The following is a 26,947-nucleotide window of genomic DNA, read 5'->3' on the forward strand; positions in this document are numbered from 1 at the left end:
GCTGACAGGGAGTCAGGCATGGACAGTAAAGGGTGCTCCCTTGGCAGAGACAAGGCCTTGGTTAGCACTCCATGGGCATGGGCACTGCTATGGATCATTACTTCTCTCAGTGGTGTGGCTGCTGTTCGTGTGTGTGGGCCTGTGTGTGTGTGGGTGTGTGTGTGCGTATGTGCATGCTTGTTTGCCTGCTTGTGACAGAATGAGCGAGGGGGGAAACTGAATCAGAGAAAGACCTATTAATATTAATATCATTCTATCACATCAGGGGTTCCTCTGTATTTTTTGATGATCAATTACAGTCACTGCTGCCCCCTACAGTCTCCTCAGCCACTTTGGCAGCTAGCTACTAGCCTTGAATATTAAGGAACTATATAAAAATGTATTATTAATACTAAAAAAGTAGAGATAATCTTCACTGTCTGTAGATGTTTACATGTTAATTCTACTTCTCTCCAATTTATCATTTTATTGATATCATAGCATACTACATATTTTAGCTCTTAACCATTTGTTGTGGTAAATAAGATGTTGACTCTGGAATAGATCACCTGGTTTCCATTTTATTAATCTATGACATAGTTATTTCACACCTTAACAGTGTAACTCCATACAAAGTGTAGATAGGACAAATAGTGAGATGAATAATAAGACTCTATTAATGATGAATAGATATCACATTTTTAATATTCCCTCTCTGTGTATCTTTGTATTGGATTACTCTGCACCAGACACAATACTGCTCTCATAGTTGTAGCAGGTTTCAGAGTGGGTGCAGCAAGGCTATCACCAGACTAATAGCAAGCTATCACTATTATTGGAGATGTAGGATAGATTGGTTAAGTGCTGGGAGCAAGCAAACTGGAACATACTGAGTTGTAATCTCATTTAACAGCTCTTGAATTGCTCAAAGGTGTGTGTTTTGAAAAGTTTGCTCTGCGTGTATGTGTGAGTGCGTCTGGGAATACGAAGCTGCTCTGCTGTTCCCGGGCCAGCTATTAGTCACGCAGGAGTGGCTAATCTGTAATGGCTGCTGTCACAGCCCTGCCGTGGCTCCTGGTGATGGGTGAAGTTCAAAACACACACACACACACACACGAATATGTGCACTCACGCTGATTCACTTACACACAAAGAATCATCCATTCCACCAATACAGTGTTTCGACTCCTGACAAGCTCTCCAGCACCAGTCATCAGTCCAGCCGCAGGTGACAGATAGACAAGTGAAGTTGGAGCCATCCTAATACACTGGCACCACAGCAGACTGGATTTGACCTGACGCCTGCATAAAATATAGTCCCCCTTTATTTTTTCTGTGTCCATTACCCTGTCTGTTTCTCTCTACTTAAAACTGAAAACTCAACATGTTTATGTCCTAATAAAACCAAACACTCATTGCTCTCTTTCTGTTTCTGCCTCTAGAGCACGGTGGTAGTGGAGAAGTCCATCCAGGATCTAATGAGTCTAATGCAGGACCTGAGTGCCTACTCCAACCAGTTCCTTGAAATGGTCTGTGACAAACTCAAAGAGTACAAGGAAATCTGCAACACAGCCTACAGGTAAAATAAGGGAATGTTAGCTCACTGCAACAGGAGCTGAAATCATACTGCAATCCAAATGTTTCTTTTTGTTACTCATATTCTGCCTAGTTAATATGATCATTGGGTCCTTGAAACCTGTTGAAATCAATGAAATACCAATAACAAAAAAATGTGACGAAGGAACATTCTTATATTACATTTTAGTAATTTTGGTTGTTGACCTCATCTTTTGTAGAGAGCGAGCAGAGTCACTTTGTCTTTTTGGCTTTTGGATGATAAACTGTTGAGGGAAAAATCTGTGCTGTTTAAGTTGGGTAACATCTGCAAAGTGCATGGAAGCTTTCCTTTGCAAAAATCTTTGCTGATACATGTTTGGTAATTGAACAGCAGCTGTTTTTAAACGCAATAAAAAAGGTGGAACAGCAGATTGTCTATGAAGTATTCACAGCATAGTAGGACTTTGATTTAATATAGTACACTCAGATCCTTGTATACTTCGTAGAATATGGAATAAGGTTTGAATTTTGTTCTTATTGCTTTTTATTATGCGCACACACCATTGCAAGCACATTGGTGCTGTGAAAGGCCATCCATCTGTGCTCCCCTGGGACCATGTAACACCTGGCCAGGTAAAGGGAGGGCTAGAGAATTTGGAGGGAAAAGAGAGGGAGTGATGAACGGGCCAGGAGATGCAGGAAAGGACTGACAGACTGCTGGGAGTCCATCTGGACTCTGTCACAGGTCAGCCTTAGTCTCACTGGGGCTTCCGAGTGATAAAGTCCAACAGTGGCTGCCAACGTGTATATGTGTGTTTGTTTGTGGGATCTGTAATGTGTATGTTTGTGTTCCTGTGTGCATTTACACATGAACCAGTCTCTGTTTCTCTCATTCTCAACCCCCCTTCCTCTTCTGTGTGTGTGTGTGTGTGTGTGTGTGTGTGGATGTGAAACCCCAGAGAGCTTGTGTCTCCTGTACAAGGTATTAGAATGATATTAATTGCAGAACGAAGCAGTTTCTCCAGCCCAGACATATGCAGACAAAGCAAATACATGCTGGCAATCTGCCTCAATTCATCTTTACACCAAATCAGTGCTCCTATTATTCTATTTTATGACAGTACAGCTGCTCATGAACCAATCACACTTACAACTACCTGACTATTACTGCTACTAATCTATCTGTATAAATATTAGTATTATGCAGCTAACTCATTTTAGCTACATATGTTGCACTTCTCCAGGGCAGTGATGGTCTTTTTGTAAGTGAAATATCAACAACCCAGGGATCGATTGTCATGAAATTTAGCACAGACATTATTGGTGCATAGAAGGTTAATCCAATTAACTTTGATGATGCCTCGCTTTTTCATCTAGTGCCACAAGCAAGTCGGGATTGCCACTGTTCCATCACCTCAGTTCTTGATGGGATATCTCTAAAACTAAAGAATTAATTTGTTTCAGCCTGCAAACATGGAATTCTGTCAAGTAGTGTTAGCATGCTAAAGTGGTACATGCATGACTTATCATTTACAACTAACTTAAACATTTTACCATGCTAACATGCTAATGGCAGCACATCTGAGGATGCCAATACCTTAATTGACTGATTTTTTTTGTTTTATAATGGGTTATAGCTTCCAAGGGCCTCTAGCGTGGCTCTAAACTTGTTATAATCTTGTTTTACATTAAGTGGGGTTCTATGAGGTACTTACTTTGCAGAACAGCTGTTTGGGTCATAAAGTGCTGCTGTGACGTAATACAGTGAGTAGGAATATGGAAGTTCTACGGTAAAGAAAATGTAGTGACAAAGAAAAGGGCTGTCTGACGGCAAAGTAAAACGGTGAAAATATTCTAAATATAGAAACTGATATTGATTTTTTTAGGTGGGCCTTTATTTAAGTGGCTAAAATACATTTTGCTGCTGGCCCCATCCACAGCAGTACATTGCTCGGCATCACTGCCACTACTCCTGCCTGCTTCTATAAACTGGGGGCATACCGACCCCCATCTTCTGCAGGTAATACACTGACTATGGATACGTACCTCATACAACCCCACTTCAAAAAATCCAAACTGTGCCTTTAAGTCTGTTAAGGGCAATGACACAAAAATGTATTGGTGTTTTGTTTTGTTTTATTATTACTTATTTTTTGTGTTGGATTTTGTTTGTGTGTATCTGTGTGTCCTCAGAGGAATAGTCCAGTGTGAGGAGAAGCTGACCATCAGTGCTTCCTGGTCTAAAGATGAGGATATCAGTCGTTTGCTCCAGTCACTTCCTAATTGGGCAAATATGGCCCAACCCAGACAGACCCGACAGAAGAGAGAGGATGAAGAGGACTTTACCCGGTACGCACACCGATATATACAGAGCGCATTCACGATGGCATGCACATTCATACTAGTACACAAACTCATTCATACATACGTAAATATGTTCACGTGTGTGCAGATGTGAAAGTCTCTGTAGTACACTTTACACACATAAACAAGCAGAAGTAGACACACAAAACCACACTTGAGCAATCACGCAAATAATCCGTCTTTGCCCCTTTTATTCACATATTATTGAACCCTCTCTTGTTGACTAAGATGCACCCATAAAAGAAGTCATGATTGCTCTTTTAAACACCCTCTATCTGAAGGAAGTGAGGAAACGAGAGAAGAACAAAATAGGAAAATATAAGGAGAGCAGACAGAGGCTGGGAAGGGGGGGGGGGTCAGTCTTATCGAAATTGCCTTTTGAATGTGCGCTCTCTTCAGGGAACACTGGAGTTCATCGGAGCGGAATAGTAAAGTAAATAAATAAATTGGTTATGTGGCCAAAGAAAGTCAATCTGTTGTGTGCGCGCGCTCTCCCTCCCTCAGACACACATACAGACCAACATGCACACGCTGTGAGAGATAGCAAGAGGGAGACCATAAGGCTGTTTGATTTGAGAGCTGTAGATGTTTTCATCACTATGAAAGGGGGATTAGCTTCGGCACGGCTGGCAACCCAGTGCTTTAATAAAGCCTCATTAATAAGCTACACATGCCTATGTGTGAGCTACATAATATGTGTTTGTGTGTCTGGTGTTTTTTTTTTTCTCCCCATCTGTTGTTAAAAGGATCTTGATCTTGTGGGCATCCCGGTGACTCTGGAGACTGGTCCACATGCCATGTGCTCACAGTACTGTGGTGTTGAGATTTAGTTATCCAACTTCCCCACTCCGTCTCCAAAGTCAATTATCATCCAAAAACACAAGTGCTTGTAAATATAGTGGAAAAAAAAGGTTTTGATCTTAATGTCTTTGTTTTTCCACCCAGCAAATCTCTGCCTTCTGTTCATCATGTATTTCTAAATGTTCACCATCACCTGTGGTTTTTCTTTCCTACCTGCTGTTTAGCTACTAGCAAGGCCGTTCCTCTAATGTCCGCAAAATATTCCAAACACCCCGTCCAACTTCCTACCCCCCCCCCCCCCTTGATCTATTTGTGTATTTATCTACTTATCTACACTCTATGTTCTTTACTTTCTCTGGCTCTCTGACTCTCTTTGTTGCACCAATTTGTTCTATCCACCTTCTCTTGTTTCTGTTCAACTAGTTTGGAAGTTTGTACATCACTATAAAGGTCAAGTCTTTAATTCAGTCCCACATCACCAAGTCATTGTGCACCTAAGCATGTGATTATCATAAAATTTTAACCCATCACACATACACACACACACAAATATACACATGCATTTGCAGATCCATTCCGTTCAGCAATCTATAATCTTATAACTTTGGAAAATTGGCTTCTATTATAGCATTTATGTAAGCCTCACTGTCTCTGCAGATAAGACATTTTGAGTCCAACCAGCAAACCAATAACTGGTAATTTCCTTCAGATAATTTAATATCACTGACTGGTTATAGGCTCTTTCATAGTCATACATCATGATCATCAGAAATATATTTGTCCTAACGCTTTTTTGACAGCGGGCATTTTGGATGAAGGGTATTTGCTGGTAGACAGTGATGTTCAATTGTTCAATTGATGTTTTGCTTACAATATTTAATTGCGACCAATCTTCCAAGCACATAAACTCTTATACCGCCAGCTCAACCTCTCTCCATCATTCAGGGCGGCATTTGCTAAGGAATCAGAGGTGCTGACTGGGAACCTAGGAGACAAGTTAATCCCCCAGAATGAGATCCTCCGTGACGTCAGCGACCTGAAGGCTCTTGCCAACCTTCATGAGAGCATGGAGTGGCTCGCCTGTCGCCTCAAGACATTCTTCGCCAATCTGCCTCACGCCTCAAGTGAGTATAAAGCTGTGACATCACTAGATGATGAATACAATGTGACTGACACTGATACACAAACATTGACATATGCAGTAGATTTTGTGTCTACAAACAGTACAATGACACCGAAGCATACATCTGTCGCTGTTTATTCTGCTTGATAAAAAAACAGAATATTGTCCTTGACACATAAATTCTGCTAGTCAGATGGTTGCATTGTACCAAAAGTAAGATTATCCTTTCTCAGTTTTGTCAGTTTCTTGTTTATCCACTTTGGCACAGCTAGAAAGTCTTTTATAGCTGCCAAAAACATCACTATTTTTGGAAGATCATGAGTATATGTTTGCATAAAATGTGCGAGAGTTCAAGGGACATCCAATGGATTGCAGTATGATGGTTTAGTGAAGCCTGGGCACAAGCCACCGTAATACCACACATTAAGGTATAGTGCAATCTTACATCATGGGTATGTTTTTTCGAGGAGACATTCCTACAAGTCTCTCCAGCCATTAAGCAGTTATCGATCAGAATACACTACAGATGTACAACAATGTCAGGATGCTTTATCGAGGATCATAGTCAGGGGTCTATGAAGTTTTCTCATCCTTAGCTGCGGTGGTTTTGTGGCAACACTTCTTACCTGTGCCTCATTAAGTTCTTGTTTTAGTGTATTATCACACACTCATTACCTTCTCTGCGGGAATTGTCAACGAGCACTATACACACACACAGACACTCATAATCCTTGGCTCTGCCTCTGCGAGTGTGTGCGCATAAATGCCTACTCTAATCAGGACTCTTAAAAGCATTTCATACTTTCCCTGCTCAGTCATCACTTTTGTGTCATTAATCACTGATCAAAATGAGGTGTCTGTGTGTGTGTGTGTGTGTGTGTGTGTGTGTGTGTGTGTGTGTGTGTGTGTGTGTGCGTGTGTGTTTGTGTTTGCATCCAACACATAGTCTGCATGTAGGTCTTGTTAATCACTGATCATTTCAGTAATGTTTTTATCGTCATTATCACATTGAGAACATGTTTAATCTTCTCATAAAGGTTCTTGTAATATTCGTCCTCAAGTCCATATTTTTTTATTAACATGATAGCAATCAAGGAGTCATTACTTCCTTTAATGACTCTCTTCGTAGAGTCACACTTGTTTCTGTACTATAGCTTGCTGGAGCTTCTTTCTTATTCCATCAAAACTACACAACTGCTTTTTCTTGTATGTTTACAACATATACAGATGTCATACTTAAGCTCATGTTTAATTAATGTGTTGTTTATGTATTTCTAAAAAGCTCATCCAATATTTAATATATTTTAAAATATCTTCAAGCTGAATTTCTAGATTTGGAGGAGTACGGTATCAATCTTGACAAGATGATGCTCCCAAATATTCTGTTTTTCTTGAAAAATACTCACACGTTAGAGTCTGTTGTGTTTCTTATGTGGACAGACATCCATTTTGATCTTATTTGTCACCAACAGGCATTGACTATACAGTATCTATCACCACATTAATTATAGAATGTGTGCAGATGTTTCGTCACCTTCTTTTATATCGCTCTTTCATTCACATCTGTAGTTGTGTTACAGCACTATGGAGAAACTTAAGCTGTATTCACTGCATTATCTTGGTTCACTTGCAGGGCTCTGGTAAATTATGCACCTTTACTGGAGGGATAAAGAGAGGGCTTCAACCTTTTATCAGCCATTGTCACAACTCTCTAGCTTCAGACCACTGATTGCTCATTGAACTTGCGCTATTTTGCTGTTCCGTATCACAACTTTTCTTTTAGACATAAAATAATTAAATGAGAAATTTCAGATATTCTCATTTGGGCTTGACTTTGCCACTATCTCTTTTTAAACTCTTTCCTTCCCTCTCACTCTTACGCTAGCTTTCTTCGTCTATTCATAGATAAGAATTCAATAAAAGTACGGGAAAGGACGTGACATAATTATCATTAATTCTCCCGGGTGGCACTAATGGGAAGGATAGGGCAGTCACTTATCATGCTGGGACAGCCTCCGTATTGTTCATTATTTAGTGTTTGCCAAGCTGATGACAGACTACGTGTGTGTTGGTATGGGTGTTGGCGTGTGTATGTGTGTGTGTGCGTGTGTACATAAGCATGCACTGTGTAAGATGGGACAAGGGTACGGCAGGGAAAAAGGACCCCACCTTATCTTATCCTCCACCCCCCTGCCTCACGTCTATGCCTCTCCAAATTGGATTTTATATTACAGAAGCAGTCAGGTATGAACAACTCATTTTCCTCTCTCTCTTTTTGCCTTTTCTTTCTTTCATTCCTCTTTCTTACTTTCTCGTTCATTCATTCTTGGGCTTTCTTTCTTCCTTCCTTCCTTCCTTACTTCAGCTTCTTCCTCATCCTGGAAGTGTGAACATTGTTCTTTGTGTTCTTCTTTTTCTTCATGTGGTAAGGGTCTGGTAGATTCTCTCCTTGGCTGGGTGATCCCTGCAGTGGACCTTTGGTTTACTCACCCTCCAGTGTGATTGAATTCTACCGGATGTGGAGTCACACACATTGATATGCCAAAGTATAGAGAATAATATGTAAAAAGCATGCACATTTGATCCCCATCTCCCTCATGGTGCTGAATTCAATTTAAACGTGTGCACATGCAGTTATGTGCATCTGTGTGTGTCAAATTGTGAAGTGTGTGCAAGTGAGCCTGTGTGTATGTGTGTTTGTAATGAGGACTGTGTGTGTGTGTGTGTGTGTGTGTGTGTGTGTGTGCAGACAGACAGACCACTGATGGTGATTGGCCATGAAGGTGGCTGGAGAAAAAGGATCTTATCACCCATCTGGTCGCAGCATTGGACTTCTAATCCACTCTGACAATATTTACCCAAGAACACACACACAGACGCCTGCAGGGCAATGCCAGCATGACAGACATTTTTTTTGTTGACTGTCATGTGTGTGTGTGTGTGTGTGTATGTATGAATATGAGACATTTTAATAATGTTTGCCAGTGTATCTGGTAGCCCCGTTGGATCTTTACGTACCTGTTGACTACCAACACGTTATGTACGTGTGTATGTTAAGGTAAAGGTTACTTTATTGTCTCCCATTGGAGAAAATTGTCTTGGATGAAGGGAACTGCTGCATCAAACCAGACATTACAATAACAACACATTAAATAGGGACACATGTGCAAACATTAACCTGAGATAAAACAGCCGAGCAAATTAGTCACAAAGCCTTTCACACTGTTAAAACTTACAAAGAATCGCAGGCATATTTCTCAAAACATACACATCTTAGTACATAACTTACAAGCAGCAGCGTATTGCACTTTATATGCTTACAAGCACACAAGCGATTGGTGGAACCTGCAGTTATCTTAGGGCCTCCCTGCTGTTCTGTCTGTTCTCCCGAAATTGCCCATTAATAATAGTTTAACTGACAGAGGGACGAATGAATGTTTATAACGGTTGCTCTTACACAAAGGGGCCCTGTAGCTCCTTCCAGACTTCATTAGCACATACTCAGAGTTCAACACATGGGAAGGGTCAGATAAAATCCTGTTGGCCTGCCAAATAGTAGACTGGTCAAAGATGTCTTGGGTAGTGAGGGGTGTGGGCGTTCCCATAATCTTCCCAGCCGTTTTAACCAGACTAAATATTTGAGCTTTAACATGACCGTTAATTATATAATATATATAATAATACAATAATATATATCATATAATTAGCTAATATTAATACATAATATTCCTGCAGACACAAAAAATAAAAACCCTAAATATTTGTAAGAAGTGACCTGTTTAATGTCATGACCATGTATGGCAACATAGCTCTGGTCTCCAATCGATCTGGGATCTAACATAATTTCTTCAGTTTTATGTACATTAATGTGCAAGTGATGCTCATCACACCAGTCCATGAACCTGTCCACTCCAGATTTATAGCCGGCAATGTTGGAGTTACTTGTGAGTAAACTGAGGATAACAATGTCATCTGAGAATTTCATTACAAATTGATTAGCCTGGGAGCTGACACAATCATTCGTATACAGAGTAAACAAGAAGGGTGAACTAACACATCCTTTGGGGGGTGGGGGGGGCTGCACTGCTTACTACTATATCAGAAAGTGTGTTTTGGTTAGAGCAGTTTGTGTAGATATAGGCCTGAAGCGTTACTTGACAATAATCATGTGGTCTACTCATGGGAATAAGTTCCTGTTCTCTCCAGCAGTTGCTCTGCTGCATGTTGAACGCTTATGGGATACTTTTTTTTTTCTAACCTTGACTATGGTAAGTGTAGGTCTTTCCCCTTTAGCAGTGATTTTTTTCATATCTCCATTTAACAAGGCGAGTTGACTAAGAACACATAGTTATTCACTGCAGAGGCCTGGGGGAGCAGTTGCAATGGGAGATGATGGTGTTATTTTTTTCAGCAGTAGAAATATTGTCTTATTTCATCCATGTGGGTTTCATGTCTGTTTTTTTTCCAATAAATCTAGTATGTTTTGATTCTCTCTCTCATTACCAGACACCATTAAGCAATTTGGGGTCTTCACATATCAAAATCAATCTCATTCTCAGTTTTATCTCTCCCTTTCTCACTCTCTCTCTTTCTTTTTGGACAGAAGTTCAGATCCCCATGTGCAGATGTTCATCCTCTACCAGAGGCAGTAAAATAATTAATAACTCTTCTCTCTTACGCAGTCAGTCATTTATGAATCATTCATCACTCCACCCCTGCAGGATACTGTCCTTTGCTTATCTTTCTCCATTTTCACTTCCATTTCTCTTTTCTGTTGAGAGGCAGGGCATGTTGTACTTTTTAAACAAGAAACAATTTGTGTCAAATATTTAGCGTCTGTATTTGTCAATACCACAGAAAATGTTTCTTAATTTATTGTTCATGGCCTTAGTGGCAGAGAAGGCACTGAGTGCAAGCTTGGGTGTGTGTGCACTGTTCATCTATCCTGTCCATGTGTGTATGTGTCTGCATGCTGTATGTATGTAAGTATGAGAATTTCATCACTGATCTTTTCCCTTAATGTCTGCCACCCTCATCTTCTGCAGATGGCAAGCGACAGACGTTTCTTGTGGATGACATTCGAAAATAATTGGATAAGCACAGAGCATACACACACACACACACAGACACACACATTTACATGCCTACGCACGAGCACATAAATAGATACATATATACTGTACATATTCTCATATTTAATCATGCGTACACAAAGAATTTATAAATATGAGATGGAAGTAGTTGGTTTGAGGATAGAAGAAAGCGGAGGGAAGCAGAAAGAGAAAAAAGAGAGCAAGAAAGTTGTCAGTCAGGACCAATGAGTCGTCTCCTTTTGCCCGTCTGTCCCTGACTCTAATGGTGTCCCACATGCTGTGACACCTCCCTCGCATCATCAAAGCAGCGCAGGCTGGGGGGCAGCAGGGATCCATGTGTGTTTGTGCTCCCATGTGTGTTTGTGCGCGCGCGCGCTTTTTTGGGGCATGTGTGCGTTTCACCGATACCCCCCGGAGAGACCTCCAGCAGCGTGTGTCACCGAGAGCCCTTTTTTTTCTCCCTTCCACTGCCAAAGTGAGTAAGTGTAATGCACATGAGAGGAAACAGAAGTCTTCGAGTCACTTTCACACACACTTGCACACACACACACGCACGCCTCTGTGCGCATACACACACACTTGGAGGGAAAACACTCCCACATACAGAGCAAGCGACATGCTCTTGCTCTCTCTCACAATGTGAAGACACACAGAGTGACAGTCTATATCATTACAAATATACATCATGTACCTTTTCTTAAGTGCCTAAACTAATACTTTATTTAATTATTAAATGTTATATCTTAATGTACAGCTAACCATCTGCTAGCTGCCCCACACACTTCACATTTTTACCATTCCTTTGCTGCCGATAGACATCAGTAAATGTCATAGATCACTTAATGTAGGTCTCAGTTTACTCAGCTGTATAAGTAATATCCTTGTAATGCAATATTATGTTCCAGTGCCAGCCTCTACATCTATTAATGATCTGATAAGTTGACCAGGAAAAATAAACAACAACAGCTAAATACAATCAGAGGAAGTCAATTAATGTCATTATGCTCCACTCCCTTGAGAAATCATTGTAGATTTTTTTTTTCTGTTGAGAGCAATCTTGTTTGTTGTTCATGTGGCTCATTTAGCTGGATTAATATTGATACTACTCACCAAAAGATCTAATCCATGGCAGGTGCTGTTTTCTGCCCGGCGGAAGAGAGGAAAATATCTCCACTTGTCACTAGTGTAGACGTTATATAAATTTCAGCACAGTAACACTCATGTTGATTGACATTTTCTTTAAAAACACAAACGTACTGCTAAACACACAAAGTCACTGCAGTGTTTGTCCAGTCTGTTGAATTAAGTAAATCTTAGTTCTGCTCTCAGTCAGGTTTAATTTGAATTACACAGCTTAACAAAAATAAAGACTGATTGCGAGCCACCCTGCCTCCTGATTTTTTCAAAACTCACAGTGCTGTAGTAACAATTAAACTGATTAAAAAGAGGGAAGTATGGCTCATAATTTGTGGTTACTAACAAGTTTGTTGAACAAAAAATGAGAGAGGATACTGCGGTAAACCTTTGGGGTTTTTTTACAAATAGTTTATAATTGATTGATACAAAATCTGTGATTTTGCCAAATAAAATGTTCCTGTAACTGTTGCATTCCTTCTAAAACCACACATTTTTTGTCGAAGTGAACAGAGCTGAGCAGTTTGAAGTGTCCCATATGGTCAGGTTTTCCTTTTTATTGAAAAAAATATAACTCAAGTCTAAGTATTTCTTAACCTTGGTCAAAGTCTCAGTAACTGCTGCAAGTGTTCTGTGTCTCTGCACTGCAGTGTCAGCACACACAACGCACATTATCAAGAGGTTTACTCAAGAAGACAGTTAACTTGCAAGTGAGTTCATACATACAGCGCATACATTTAACGCGTCTTCATACATAAATCCACACACCTCATGCACGCTTTTAATAGGAAATGCAATCTCCAGCCTTTATCTCTTCATGTCACACACACAAGCCATACGAGAAGCTGTCACTGATGTCACATCACAACGCTGGGTTTGTTTGCTGTGTTGATTGGACGGCCTCGACTCATACCTGTCTGCTGTTTGCCTAAGCCAATGGTCTCTTATCTTATCAAGGGTTAATTTGAAGTAACTATAATGGGGAGAAAAGGGCATATTCACCAGCACATACAAAATGAGGCTCAGAATTACTTTGATATAATGAGTTTCTGGAATACAGTCTGTGCATAGTAAAGTTTAGAGCTTAAATTGGCCTTAATGTGGGGAATATGCAAATATATTCCTCTTTGAAATTAACACCATTGCTGTAACAACTATAGAATATTTTCCACTTAACTGGAAAACTTGCATATCCAAGCTACTTCACCATTGTGGAAGTAATTTTTTCAGTTTATATTAGTGTACCACTCCAGCAGATTTTCCAGTCAGTCCACATTTTCAGCTACTTTTCTTGGTATTGTTATTTTAAATGCGCTTAGGTTTGGGCAAATCTACTTTGTGTGAATGAACCAGTGAACAAACAAGTACAAAAGGTTCGGAGCTACATATTGCTTTTTGTGTATTCCACCTCCTATCAGTTTTGGGAAATATCAGTCAGAAGTATCACTCATATTGAGGGAAGACAGATGAACAGGTTATTTCAGCCTTAGTTTAGACTTGCTGCCTCTCTGTCCCTAGTTGTGTGTGTGTGTGTGCGAGCATGCATGCATGTGTGACCTTCAGAAGGGCAGGAAGAGTAACTGGGGAGCTGGCTTTGACTGCGGCACATCGATCGTGGACCCCTGCATTCTCCTGCTCAACAGTCACTCTTTGTACACACACTCTCACACACACACACACACACACACACAAACTCGCCTCATTGACCAAATAGACTTACATATGAGTGACGGGGCCAATTTCTCTCCCTTTCCTCCCCTTGCTAATTTATGGCCATTGATCTACACTGGGCTGAATTTATATACACTCATCATGCTCTGTTGCTCTCTCTCTCTTTCACACTCACATACACACAGGTCTTTTGTGTGGTTCACAGTGCAGTTCACTGACACATGCTCTTGCTGTCTCAGCACAAGTGGCGAGAAGAAAGTACAAGACCATGCTGAAGGACTCGGAAAGTGTGTGAAGTTGAACTAATAGTTTTCCTTTGTGTGTAATGTAAGTACTGGTGCCATTTGCCTGATTATGTTGGTATTAAGTGACATCACCTTGGAGTACAGTTCAGTGTATGTGTGCACAAGTAGGTCACACGAATAATGACACATTTGTGACTACCCACAGGAAGGTCAGGCTCAAGGGCTCTTCAACAAGGTATCAATATGGCGACTTCTTTCTCTTCTTCTCTGGTGAAATGAGGGTCCACCTCTGCTGGCCCTGTTTGGTACAATTGTGATTGTTAATGGTATATTCTGTAGACTCAGACATGTCTCCATGCTCAGCAGACAGCCAGGTGGTTGGTGAGAGTGAGCGGAGCAGAGAGCAGATTCTCCAGACCCTGAGTGACCTGTCCAGGGGCTTCCAGGACATTGCCGACCGCTGTCTCCTGGTATTGCACCTGGAGGTCAGGTATGCAGAAAAAACTCACTCACACATTTCACAGAAATAGGAGAAATATAAACTTTAACAGATTTTTTGTTTTGTTACATTTGTTTTCTAGTGTTCATGTTACTGTTTGAGCCTCAGATTCTCAGGCAGGACCTTTCTAAACACTTCAGTCTAAAATTGAAAGTACTGTAATGGTGAGTTTTTCTATTTGGAACAACCTGCCTGATGAACCTAGAGCAGCAGAATCTGTACTTTCAATCTCTTTAAGATTTTCAATCTTATTTTTAATGGCAGCATCGTCTATCATATCATTATTCAATTTCTGTTGTTAAATTGAAGTGGATTTTAGAAGGGGACTTGAAAAACATTTATGAATTAGATGTTGACTGTTGGATGTTGCTTATTTGTGTACCTTTTTTAGGAAATCATAGAACTTTTAGCCACTATGTGGAAACATAGTGTTTAAATTGAATCGGGTTGTGTGAGGTTGACCTATTATTGGTTTGAAAATTGATGTTACATCGCTGAATGTTTCAGGGTCATAATTCATTTTCTTCAAGGTAACAAATAAACACCTTTTGAAAGACCGTCAGGTGTAGACCAAAGAAACCACGTAGCTGTAGAAAATTATATTGTTCCTACACCCACTCTCACCTTCGTCTGAAGAAAACTGGTATCAGTGAGTTGATATTACTCATCCATATCCCTCCCGACTTTATGAAACAGATAATTTGAGGTTGAGTTTGAATAATTTACCAACCAGTTACAATAAACATAAAACACAAGCTTAGAGGACGTGTCACTAAATCATATGGACAAAAAGAACATGTAGTATCACACTTCTACACTAAATGACAGTTTGGGAAGTTCAGGAATTAAAACCATGTACTGGATATGTGTTCTGAATGTCATTATCCAAGTTAATTTACCACACCATGTACTTTCTCCCCCCACAATCACTAATAGTCCTCCATCATCCCTCTCCCCTTCCTTCCATCCCTTCATGTACCACTATTTCCCCGTAGACTATTGTGTAACTTATGCAATATTGTTTATGATTTCAGTAGAAAACCCTCCCTGAGGCTGATGTCTAGCTATATGCTACACTCCATTGACTCTCCCCATCTAGCAAATTTCCCCTGATAGTGGTACCAGCTAAATGAAGCCATGAGGAAGGGAGCAAGAGGGGAGGGTGGAAGAGATGGGAGAGAGATGAGTGTGGGGGTTAAAGAAGGGAGATACAGTAGCTAAGTGGGAAAAATGATTGAATAAAGTGAGACGGAAGTGAGATGGAGGTTTTGAAAATGCGGTGTAGTTGTTGGCTTTGCCTTAGGGGGAAGAGACATTCACCCATATCATTTTATACCTTTCTGCTCGGGGCACTGTGATTATGGAATTATGAGAGTATTGACTCCTTGCGTCTAGACAGAAATGAGCCTTATATGGACTTAAAGATAGTCACCAAGGACCTCAGACTATGATGTAAGGTTTTAGATGGACAAAGAGAAGTATAATATTGTTAAAGGATAGGTTAAAATCTTTACAAAGTTCTAAAAGTAATATTAAAGATATACAATATGATATATGGACATTAAATGTGAACATGGAAAAAAAGAGAGTGGGTTGTTTTGTTTCTCATAGATGAGTTTTATTTTCATCCAGAGCCAGAAAATGGTATGTTACGTAACAGTGATCAAGAAGTAAAATTAATTTAAAATGCAATTAGAACATTCTAACATTTTCTGATATTCTTTTGTAAAGTCAGATCAGCCTGTTGATCATGAGCCCATATACAAAAGATTATACTTGTGTAATTTGACCTGAAATTACACAAGAAAAATCTTGCCAAGAAAAGGGTTCTCAACCCACAGTTACTCCACTGGAACTGTTTACTGGGCAACATCAACATCTTCATTCAGTTATCCCTCGGAAGAAGCAAGAATTACAATACAATAATGTAATTAAATACTTTTGAAGCCACAATTCACCATTGTTTTCAGACATGAAGAAGTTATTGTATGAAGGAGATTCACATAAATTCTCAGGCTGTTGAATTTGAGCACAAGAGCTGAAGTGGAAGACTTTTTTATTGGCTTTAGGCTGGAAATGTACTCGATGTTGAAGTCTTTTTATACCTCTAAGAGTTATACAGCATATTTGTACTCAATGGTGGAGTCTTTTTTACACCTCTAAGTGGTGTACAGTATATTTAGCACCGTGCTCTACAGGTTGCCCTCAACTAATCAGATTTCGTCGCTGAGTAGTATCCAGCAGTGATATAGTGGTAGCTTAAGAAGTTGTTATATTATGAGTGCTCTAAATGTAATGATTTCTGTAGCAATTATAGGTTTTAGAGTAGGTATACACATTAGTGGGGCTTGAGGAGTAGGAAGACTCAGTGCCCTTGAAAATGCAGTTATTCTCTAAATTCTCCAAATACACCTGAAAAATACTCACCTTTTTATAAGAGGCTCTTTTCTCTCTGTCTTTGACATGCTGTCCTCCAAGAATTAGATATCTGAATTAAAGATATCAACAGAGAACTGGGAGGAGATCTGGGTGACACTACTGGGCATTATAACAAAATCAGCAGGGGCATAGAGAACATATTTAAATATTTTTCCAACATCTAATTTCTCACCTTCTCTTTTATCTCCCTGCCACATGCTGCCAATGCCAGAGTGCATTGTTTCCATTACCTGATCCCCCTGACCAAGCAAGGCAATTATGCCATTGTGGCAAATGTGGAGAGCATGGACTACGATCCACTGGTGGTCAAACTCAACAAGGACATCTCCGCCATAGAGGAGGCCATGGGGGCTGCCCTGCAGCAGCACAAGTTTCAGTACATCTTCGAAGGTCAGCAAGGACTGCTCTGCTGGATTTAAGTATACTAGACTGTCTGGTCTGTGTGAGAAATACAGCTCACCTACCCTTTTTCAAGCTAAAGTTAATCTTTGTGATATAGATTTATGGAGCGTGTTCAATATCAGAGCCCACCTGTAAAATGTTTGCAGGTACTTGTTGATACTTTGATGTTTTTTTTTTTATCCATTTCTCCCTCTCCTTCCCCTTTTAATGCCCCTCTCTCCTTTGATTTTTTTTTCTGACCACCATCATCTTCTCTTTCTATTTCTCTTGTTCCCTCACATCCCTTTCCCCCCACCAGGTCTGGGTCATCTTATCTCCTGTATTCTGATCAATGGGGCCCAGTATTTTAAGAGGATCAGCGAGTCTGGCATCAAGAAGATGTGCAGGAACATCTTTGTCCTCCAACAGAACCTCACCAACATCACCATGTCCAGGGAGGCCGACCTCGACTTTGCCAGGTCAGAGTCTTTTCACATTTTCACGGGGTCAACGGGAACTGCAGCTCACCTGGAGCATTTTTTTTTTGGGGGGGGGGGTTCAAAACTGGAATGCACCCACATGTCAATACCATAGATTGAGCCAGCATTGCTTCAGTTGTATAACAGGTTCACACCAATATGGGCTTGTAAAGGGTGATAGCCTTGGACTGAAGTAACTGGTGGCAAACATTCAGTGTCTCTAAATTATTTTCTTGCCAACACTTTTTAAGTCCTTGCTGTTTTCTCTTGAGTGTTGCTGTTGTCATGGTGATAAAGCCTCTGATACCAAAGGACTCTCCCTTGAAAAAATAATTATAATCTTAAAAATAATAATATTAACACATATTTATGTTGGATCTGCAGTGTAGTAGAATCATTCCAAATTTAACATTTCTCAGTCATACTGTATAATAAATTTCACTGCATTATGAAGCCATCAAATCATAAAATGGACAATACTGACCGGCTGCTACAGTTTTTCAGCTTATGTCAGTTAAAGTACATACCTGCACCGACACACACACAAACGTGCACTATGTCAGACAGCAACAATGTCAATGCACAAGGCAGACAGATGGTCAAACAGATTGTCAACCGCACTGTGTGTCTGTGTGCATGCAGTTGTTGGTGTTTATTTATGACTCATACATTTATATTTTGTGAGTCTACCTGCTGTTGGTCCAATACTGACCATCCTTGACAGGCAAGGGGGAAATCAGTGCTCAGATATCTTTGTGTGCAAGATGGAGGAAAGGAGCAGGAGAGAAAAGGAGGCAAAGAAAGAGACAGAGACAGAAAAAGAGAGATTAATAGTATTCATATGTTTTTTTTTTCACTCTTTCAGAAGCTTGTGTCCTTGACAGGAGAGAGAACGTGAGAGGAGGGGTGATGGAAAGACGGAGAAAGAAGGGAGGGCTTGTGGGGAGGAAAATTGAAAAACTAACTGAAAGGAAGTCACAGAAAAGATGTCTTTCATAGGAAAGGCATAGAATGGACTTAGAGAAGACTGTATGGATAGGAGATAGAATAGAGTAGTCAGAGATGAAGGCTAGAAAGGTACAGATGGAGATATAGGGGAAAAAACAGGAAGATGTAATGAGACAAGTATGACAGGAGAAAGATAAAATGTTATCAGCTTGAATTGCAGACGTAACAGCTTTGTTTTCGGCTGTCAATGGGTATCATCTTTTTCCACTATTTCTTTCCCTGTCTTGCTTTTTCTTTTTTCTTCATGTTAGTCATTATAGATTACTCAGTAAAAGCAGCAAAAGAGGAAAAACAGACACTTTTAATTGTTCCAAAAACTTGAGGTTTTGACCATGACAACCTTCTCACATGATCCTCAATGAAGGTTTTGACTGTGAGGACCTGATAAAGGCCAACTTTGATGTTTCAGAACAATAAGAAGTTTATTCTTATCTTTTGTTCCTTCCAGTGAATTTATTTTTAAGGCAGCACCTCAGATATCTCTTAAAACACTTTTGCTTACCTTCTCAGTCTTTCTGCATCTATTGTAACATTGTTTAAAAAATTTGTTCACTGCGGTCAGCCTTGTTTTCATGCTGTGTTCTAGGGTTAATTAGCTTCTTTTCACGGTTCTCAGCATCGTTATGAGTGTGTCATACGATTGAGTGGATGAGTGTCTATGTGCTGTTGGTGTATGGACATTGCTATTGTTTTGTACGCCGCTACTGCAAGCCAAGTTTCACTCAGGGAAAAAAACAAAGATGTAAACCGAAATGACCTGGGGCCTCATTTATAAAACAATGCATAGGATCCATACTAAAAGCGTACCTGCACACGAAAGCCAAAAATGGTGTGCCCCAAAAGATAATCAGATTTATCAAACCATGTGCACACACATTTGAACACAATGTTTCCTTTATAAATCACAGTCCACCTGGAAATGTGCACACGTGGATCAGCCTCATATCCAACCTCTTTCACTCCCACAACTAAACATAAATGGTCAATGCATGACTATTGATGTAGGTCTAACCTACATGCTGTTCCTGTGGAGAATGGCAGCAGTGTTAGAAACAGAAGAAAGTTTGAGAGGCTGACAGCTGCAGCAGCTGGTAATGAAGTCGGTGCAACAAACGAAACAATTTTCGAAATTAAACAAAGTGGTCAGACATGGAGGTAGATGCCAAGAGGTGCACTCCTGCACACTGTCAATATATGGAGTTGTGGAGGCACGGTATTCATTTATATTTACTCCAGCATACAGGAGTTTCTCAAATTTACAAAATCCATAGATGAGTGCAGGTGGTGAAGATGTGACGGTGAGATGACTGGAGAAGGCAGAGTGTGTTGTGGCAGTCACCACAAGGTCTCCAGCGTGCTCTGTGCACCTGACAGCACAGTTGTGTTTACTGCAGCGATTTTACACACAAAAACTCCCATATGAAAACTAAAATCATACTTGGTGATATATGCACAGTATTAGAAGATATTATTAAAAACCTATTGGCGCTCTCTGCAATTCTTTAAAGTTATTATGTCATGTTGGATTTCTACGACTGATGATGATAATTTCATCAGTTTGTTAACATGGCTGAGGTGAAAATGAATCCATATTTTCACATTCATTAATATCGGGGAAAGGTAAGCCGGCCCTCTCCTCTGCGCTCTGGGGTTTGGGAATGTGATGGTGAGACAGTGTGTTGCGCTCAATATTTCATTAATAGTTAATCATAGATGGAATTGGTTAAGATTTAAGTTGGCTTATATCTTTTAAAATTTAAAGGTGCTTATGGAATAGTTACAGCGCAAGAACAAGTAACACTACTGGCTTGAATGTTTATGTGACAGTGGATCTATAATCAATATTTGATATTAAGTGAAATGTGTGAGAAGAATCATTATACAATCTGGCTTCAATTCACCACCTCACCATCTGTGTCGCCAGTTTCCTGTGTCTCAAATGTTTGTACGCATAGGTCAGAGTTTCCACACAGGTGCATACATTCTCCCATCAAGTTTGTTTTTATAGATCCCAACTTTTGTGTGAGAAGTGGTGTACGCCTCTTTCAGGCCCTGTTTTGTGCAAAGGCAACGGTTATAAATGAGGCCCCTGAACTGTACTGGATGTGGAGGACCATTGATTAGTATGTTATTTCTACCCTCTGTCGACTTTGATTATGGAGAAATGCCAGTGATGGCTTTCCTGTCTTATCTCTCTTTCTCCCAATCTCTCTGATTACGAGGCGTGGGTTGTGTGGATGTGTTGATTGGGAATTGCAGAGCACATTGTTTACACATTCATGGCTTTTTGGATTGGCTGTCCTCTGGCTTGAAGACACACCAACTCTAGCAAACACACACACACACACGCACAAACCCACACACACAGTCGCACACACACATGTAATATGTGTCCCTTGCTCTCACCCATGCACAGACACTCAGTCAAACCAATCAGCATTTTGAAATCACCATATTTATGTGTAGGACCTGAATATTCATAAAGTATGCTATGTAGTTCACACCTGCTAGTGTTACTGACCATACGGCCCAAATGAGAGAGTAATTTGACCATGAAAATAAGATAGAATTATGCATTTTTGGCTTTTCTGAGAGGTCACTATTAATTTTAATGTCTTTGAGGTAAGTAATATTTTCAGGCTTCTAAACTGATTAAATCCAGATCAGATCTTTTTCAGAAGATGTACACTGATATACAATCATTTCTAACACTATGAAACATAAATATACAATACATGCTAAACTGTATACAGTAAGTGCATCGAAATGCACACATCAGTGTTTCCCACAGGTTGAGAATTAAGTCGTGGTGGTGGGAGGTGCAGCGTGTGACCAATGTGCATGCAGAGACTCATGCAGTTTAGAGGGGGAGAGTGTAACCCAGGTTTTTTTTCTCTAGCTACAATTTACAGATGTCCTATAAACGCCTCACATGCAGGCTGTTGGTAGATGCTAGCTAGGTGGCTGCACACAGAGAAGCCTCTTATAATAATAACAATAATAATAATAATAATGATAATAATAATAACTTTATTTGTACTAATTTTATTTGTCGCACCTTTCATATAAGAAATGCAGCTCAAAGTGCTTTACAACAAAATAAATTGCATGCACCAAATTCTCCACATGAAAAAATGAACATAAAAAAATGTAAACAAAACAAAAATCATTAATGTAACATAAGATGCAAAATAAAACCCACTTAATTTGAGAATTAATAAGTGAAAACTCAGAAAGTATTTCGCCATGTGTACACAATTTATAAGGTGAACTAGGTCTCTGAAGCCATGAGCATAACAGCACCTCCCTTTTCCCACATGACACAGACTCACCACCGGTCTTGGTTAACCTAAATGAGCCTCTTTCATCTTACCCCAGAACGTCTTCCCACGGGTTTAACCTCACTGTGGGTCGTTTATGTGTCGGGCACAATCTGAAGTTGCCCCAGAAAAAAACACCCGTAGTGGCATTGTGGGGGTTAAAAAATACACACCACAGTCTTTTTTTTTTCAAACGTACCAACCACTGACCTCAGCATCGAGGTGCTAGTGTACCTTGGCGTTACGTTACATTACGCTACCTAACCAACTTTGACGCCATGGTAGCGACTTGCCTGTGACGGCACCCACCTGTCACTCAAAGTGGCCACGCCCTTAATTATGCATATCTTTAAGCCTTAATAAAATGTAAACAGGTGAGTTATATAAAAATTCAACCTCAGTACTGTTGTCATGAACAGAGAAATTAGTTATAGAGACCAAAACCATTTTTTGCTCCAGGCTGTAAACATTTTTATTTCTGTTGTTAAGGTGGGCATTTCAACATGGGGGTTAATGGGGATTGATTTGCTTCTGGAGCCAGCCTCAAGTGGCCATTCGAGGAACTGCAGTTTTTGACACTTGATGTTAGCTTCATTTTTCAGCCCTGGAGGTTGCTGCTTGGTCGAAACCGAGTGATTTTTATCTACCTGTGTGGGCTGCTTAAGTAAAATAGGAAACAGTGCATGTAAACTTTGCTCATTTCCTTTATTAAACCAGGAAAAATTCTTGTTTTCAACAATAAATACAAACAGCGTAAACAGGCTAAGACAATGGTCACATGCTACAAAAGAGTATACAAGATGCCCAGTTAGGTACAATGAAAGTAAACAGACAAAATCCAGTTAAGATGCATAAACTAGCAGGATTTTAGAAATTATCTGAATATAAAATACAGTAAGAACAATAAGTTTCAAAGTAAATACACTGACCAAGAGTACTGTTTTCCAGATCCTATAAAACTGACTTGAATTCACCATCAGCTCTGACAGTTTTAAGTCTGTTTGTACATTGTTGTACATTGTATAAGATAATCACAGCCTGTAATAGAATGTAAAGCACATTACAGTACAGTATCCAACATCTTTAGACAGCGAGTAGGTGCATTCATAAAGAGCAGATGTTTCTGTCAGTTGGTCCCAGAGTCTGAAGCTCTAATATATTAAGTTATATTAAAGTTAACTGATTGACAGAGTGAATTGTTTTACAGCTGGATCTTCTATATGTCATAGATGTTGACTGATAGACTCCAGGTGATGATTAAACTCTATATGTACGTATATGACGTAATAGTTTTGTTGTAATACGTATGTATATGATGTAATAGTTTTGTCATAAAAATGCTGAGACCCACCAGAATCAGCAGGGAAGTGAGAAAAAAGCTGAATATTCATCAGTATTTTATGACCACCTCTGGAGAAAAAGAGCAAAATGAAGAAAGGAAGTGATCACAGCAGGAAGCTTGCTTTTGAGAAAGGCTGCAGATGCTTGCCTGTATACCGTGTACTTAATGTTCTTATGTGTGTGCATGTCAGTGTGTGTAGGCTGTTTTTCTGCATCTGTGTGCTCATATGGGAAAGAGAGAGGCAGAGGGAGAGACCTGGACAAGGGCACAGTAATAATCATTGATCTGAGTTAAAACTAAGGAGAGGCCCGGTAACGGGTACTGCAGAACTCATGGAGACACACACTCTCACCTCTCTCTCTCTCTCTCTCTCTCTCTCTCTCTCTCTCTCTCTCTCTCTCTCTCTCTCTCTCTCTCTCTCTCTCTCTCTCTCTCTCTCTCTCTCTCTCTCTCTCTCTCTCTCTCTCTCTCTCTCTGCCATAGATTGTGAAGAAGGATATGGAAACAGTGCCACCTTGTGGCCAAATCCATGTTTATACACAGTATAATGCTGTGAAAGCGTTCAGTATGTCCAAATTTAATGTTGCACAGGGTGTTAAAACTCAAATGTGTGTATGAGAGAATGTGTGTTTTTGTATAGTGAGGTCCTATGGCGGTCTCGTGTCTCTCAGTCAGGAGTTTGGCATCAAGATCAGCACGCGGGTCAAGGTCAAACACACACGTGCACCTACACGCTGACACACAAGTGGACACACACAGACCATCTGCTCAGACACAGTTCAGGGGCTCAGTCCTATTCTGCAGACCTGTGTGTCACTGCAATGTCAAAATCACATCTGTGTATTGTGTGTGTGCGTGCTTGTGTGTGTGTGTGTGTGCATTGACTGCACCCTTAGCCTTGTCACTCCATTGATCTCTATTGTCCTATGTGTCCACCTCTCTCTCTCTGTCTGTCTCTCTACATGCTGATTTCTGATTTCTTGACAGAGGCAGAGATGAGATAAACAAGTGACTTTGGTGGTGAGTCTTTTATCTTAAACAGCAAAACAACAAAACTTTATCAGTGTTGCCTGGCAACAGTCCACTTCAGCCTATGGAGAAATTTTGGGCTTATTTTGCTTGGCAACAGATTTAGTATCCCTTAATAGAAATCCAAAATAATTAGCTGTCACTGAGATTTGAAGTCTAAGCACATATTGTTTGCTGCACAGCTTGATTAGCAAGTGACCTTAAAGCCTAAATTTAAAAAGATTATTTGAACGTTGCAACTAAGACTTTTTTTGGTTTTTCCTCCTTTCACCTGTTTTTAACTTCCATTCTGCTTTACATGTGTCCTGATACCAAAGTGATACTGATTAATTTTCTGTTTATCGACAAATAGTTTAAAATGATATGTAAGTTAAGGTTTGTAACAGTTTGGGTCCGTGTGGAAGAAGACGATGGTCAAAAACTCACAGCCACACTGGTACTGGGATTTCCACAATGCTCGTCGTGTATTACTAACATACACATCAACCTTACCAAGCCCGGTTGAACAGCTACTATTTTATCATACATGAACAAAACAGAGGCCACCGTAACCTTAACCTTACACTTGAGTTGAGAGGCTAAAGGAAATAGGAGCTCAACAATATGTATCCATCCGTCCATGTACACCACCCGACTAACTCAAAGAACACAAGGCGCTGTCTGATGATGTTGCTTCTCTCGTATCTAGGCAACACAGTATGCCTTAAAGGTACATTTCACAATTTCGACTGGTTGATTGGCTTAATGTGATGAAGTCATAAAAAGCTTTGTCAAATGCAAAGGACATGAATGTAACTGCAGACTGGAACCATCTCCACTGGTCAACAAATTATACAATGACTGAGTAGCTAGATAAATGATCACTCTGTTGGAACAGTATTTTTTTTTACCGCAGCACACCAGTACAGAGGATTAGCTCCTAAAAGCAAATTCACCACACACTACAGACATGTTTTCCACTGCAAGGTGTGAAAAAAAAAGTCCCACCACAAAGGTGAATTTAAATAAATGTTTGTCAGTGTAAATATCTCCTATGTCTGGCACAACAGCATTTAAGGTATGTTTTTTCCAGACACACACCCACACACAACAAACTCATAACACACACTATCGCACACACACACACACACACGTACGGTGGAGCTCTGAGCTGCCTAGTGACCCGTGTAGGCAGGTTGCAGTGCTGTCATAACATACCTAGCTAACTCGCAGGCCCCTTAGCCCGTAGCTAGGCTAAACACCAGTCTGACAGGCTCACTGTAGAGATGCCCCAGAGTTCAGCCCATCACCCCCACCTGTCTGCTGCTGGAAATTACTGCAGTGTGCGGCTGTGCTTGTGTGAAATGTGCAAGAGCCTTGTGTACTGTGTATTGTAAGTATACCGCCCTGGTGTCTGCGTGTAGATCTGGTGTGTGTGCGCGCATCAGCAAATAAACTCTTTGGTTTTGTGTGTGTGCATGTGTGTGTGTGTATGTCGAGGTGACAGGCTGGTGCGTCTAGAGAGAATGTGGTAATAAGTACAGTTGACGGCCGTGTCAGGAGGTAGTGGGTGTCAACAGATAAAACTGTTTGTATTTAGGCCTGGCTTTGGTACACTGTCACTTCGCTCGGTTTCTGTCTCCCTTCCTGTCACCTTGTGTCTCTCTTTATCTCTCTCTTCCTCCCCTCTCAGTCCCTTTTTCTTCATTTTTCTCTGCCTGCCTTATTTTTTTTTTTTTCCTTTTTTTGCTACCGTCCAACCACCTGCACCGCCTCTGCTGAATTGTTATTCTCTCTCTTCCCCCCTCTTCCAGCCCCTCCCTTTCTCTGCTCCTGTTTTTCTGTGTGTGCATGCGCTTGATGCAGTATGAAGAGACCGGTCTTTGCTGATGAAGCCTGTCTGTGTGTGTGTGTACGTGTGTATGTGTTTATGTATGTGCACCTCACAGCATGATGACACTGGTCTTTGCTGATGAAGACAGTGAGATTGTGTGTATCGGTGTGTTTGTGTGTTGTGCATGGCGCAGCGTGATGGGACTGGTCTTTGCTGATGAAGCTTCAGTCCGTGTCTCTGCAGACCTTTCCTCATTACCAGAGGAGAGACAAATGCATTGCTCTGGAGGGAGAGAAAGACAGAAGGAGGGGAGGGAGAGAGACTTTAGAGGTAGAAGGACTTAAAGACTATATCCACACAATACCAGCTAATTTTGAAAACAGTTACTTGTGAAATTGATGCTGTTAGTTACAAAAACATGTGTCTAAGGGTACTAAAGGTTCTCAGGTTGTTTTTGTAAAGATTTCCATTCACACTAAAACACCTGAACAACAGGAAAATGGCTATATCTTTTCATCCTCTTCCTATTTCCGTTAGTAAACATCAAGCTGTTCATCACAGCCAACATCTGGTCAAATGTACCCTGCTAAGTGTTGATGTACTGTGAGTTTGCCAAAAAAGAAAGGAAGGAAGTCCCGTCGCACTGTTGTTGGTGTCTGTAGCCCTGGTA

The 26,947-nt window shown here is 40.4% G+C and overlaps 1 protein-coding gene across 3 annotated transcripts in view; it reads left to right on the forward strand.

Annotated features, from left to right (window-relative positions):
* exoc4 (exocyst complex component 4) overlaps positions 1–26,947 on the forward strand; it is a 129,007-nt gene that overhangs the window by 94,614 nt on the left and 7,446 nt on the right. Inside the window, exons 14-19 of one of the 3 annotated variants that reach the window (XM_042403262.1) lie at positions 1,422–1,558; positions 3,730–3,885; positions 5,647–5,825; positions 14,331–14,457; positions 17,117–17,295; positions 17,606–17,765. In XM_042403262.1, coding sequence (XP_042259196.1) covers positions 1,422–1,558; positions 3,730–3,885; positions 5,647–5,825; positions 14,331–14,457; positions 17,117–17,295; positions 17,606–17,765 — 938 coding nt within the window. Of the gene's footprint in view, positions 1–1,421; positions 1,559–2,106; positions 2,282–3,729; positions 3,886–5,646; positions 5,826–14,330; positions 14,458–17,116; positions 17,296–17,605; positions 17,766–26,947 lie in introns of those variants that run through there. The other 2 variants (XM_042403263.1, XR_006093913.1) reach the window with 2 other exon arrangements.

This window comes from Thunnus maccoyii, chromosome 23 (genome assembly GCF_910596095.1).
Source record: "Thunnus maccoyii chromosome 23, fThuMac1.1, whole genome shotgun sequence".
In the NCBI taxonomy this organism is placed as follows: domain Eukaryota; kingdom Metazoa; phylum Chordata; class Actinopteri; order Scombriformes; family Scombridae; genus Thunnus; species Thunnus maccoyii.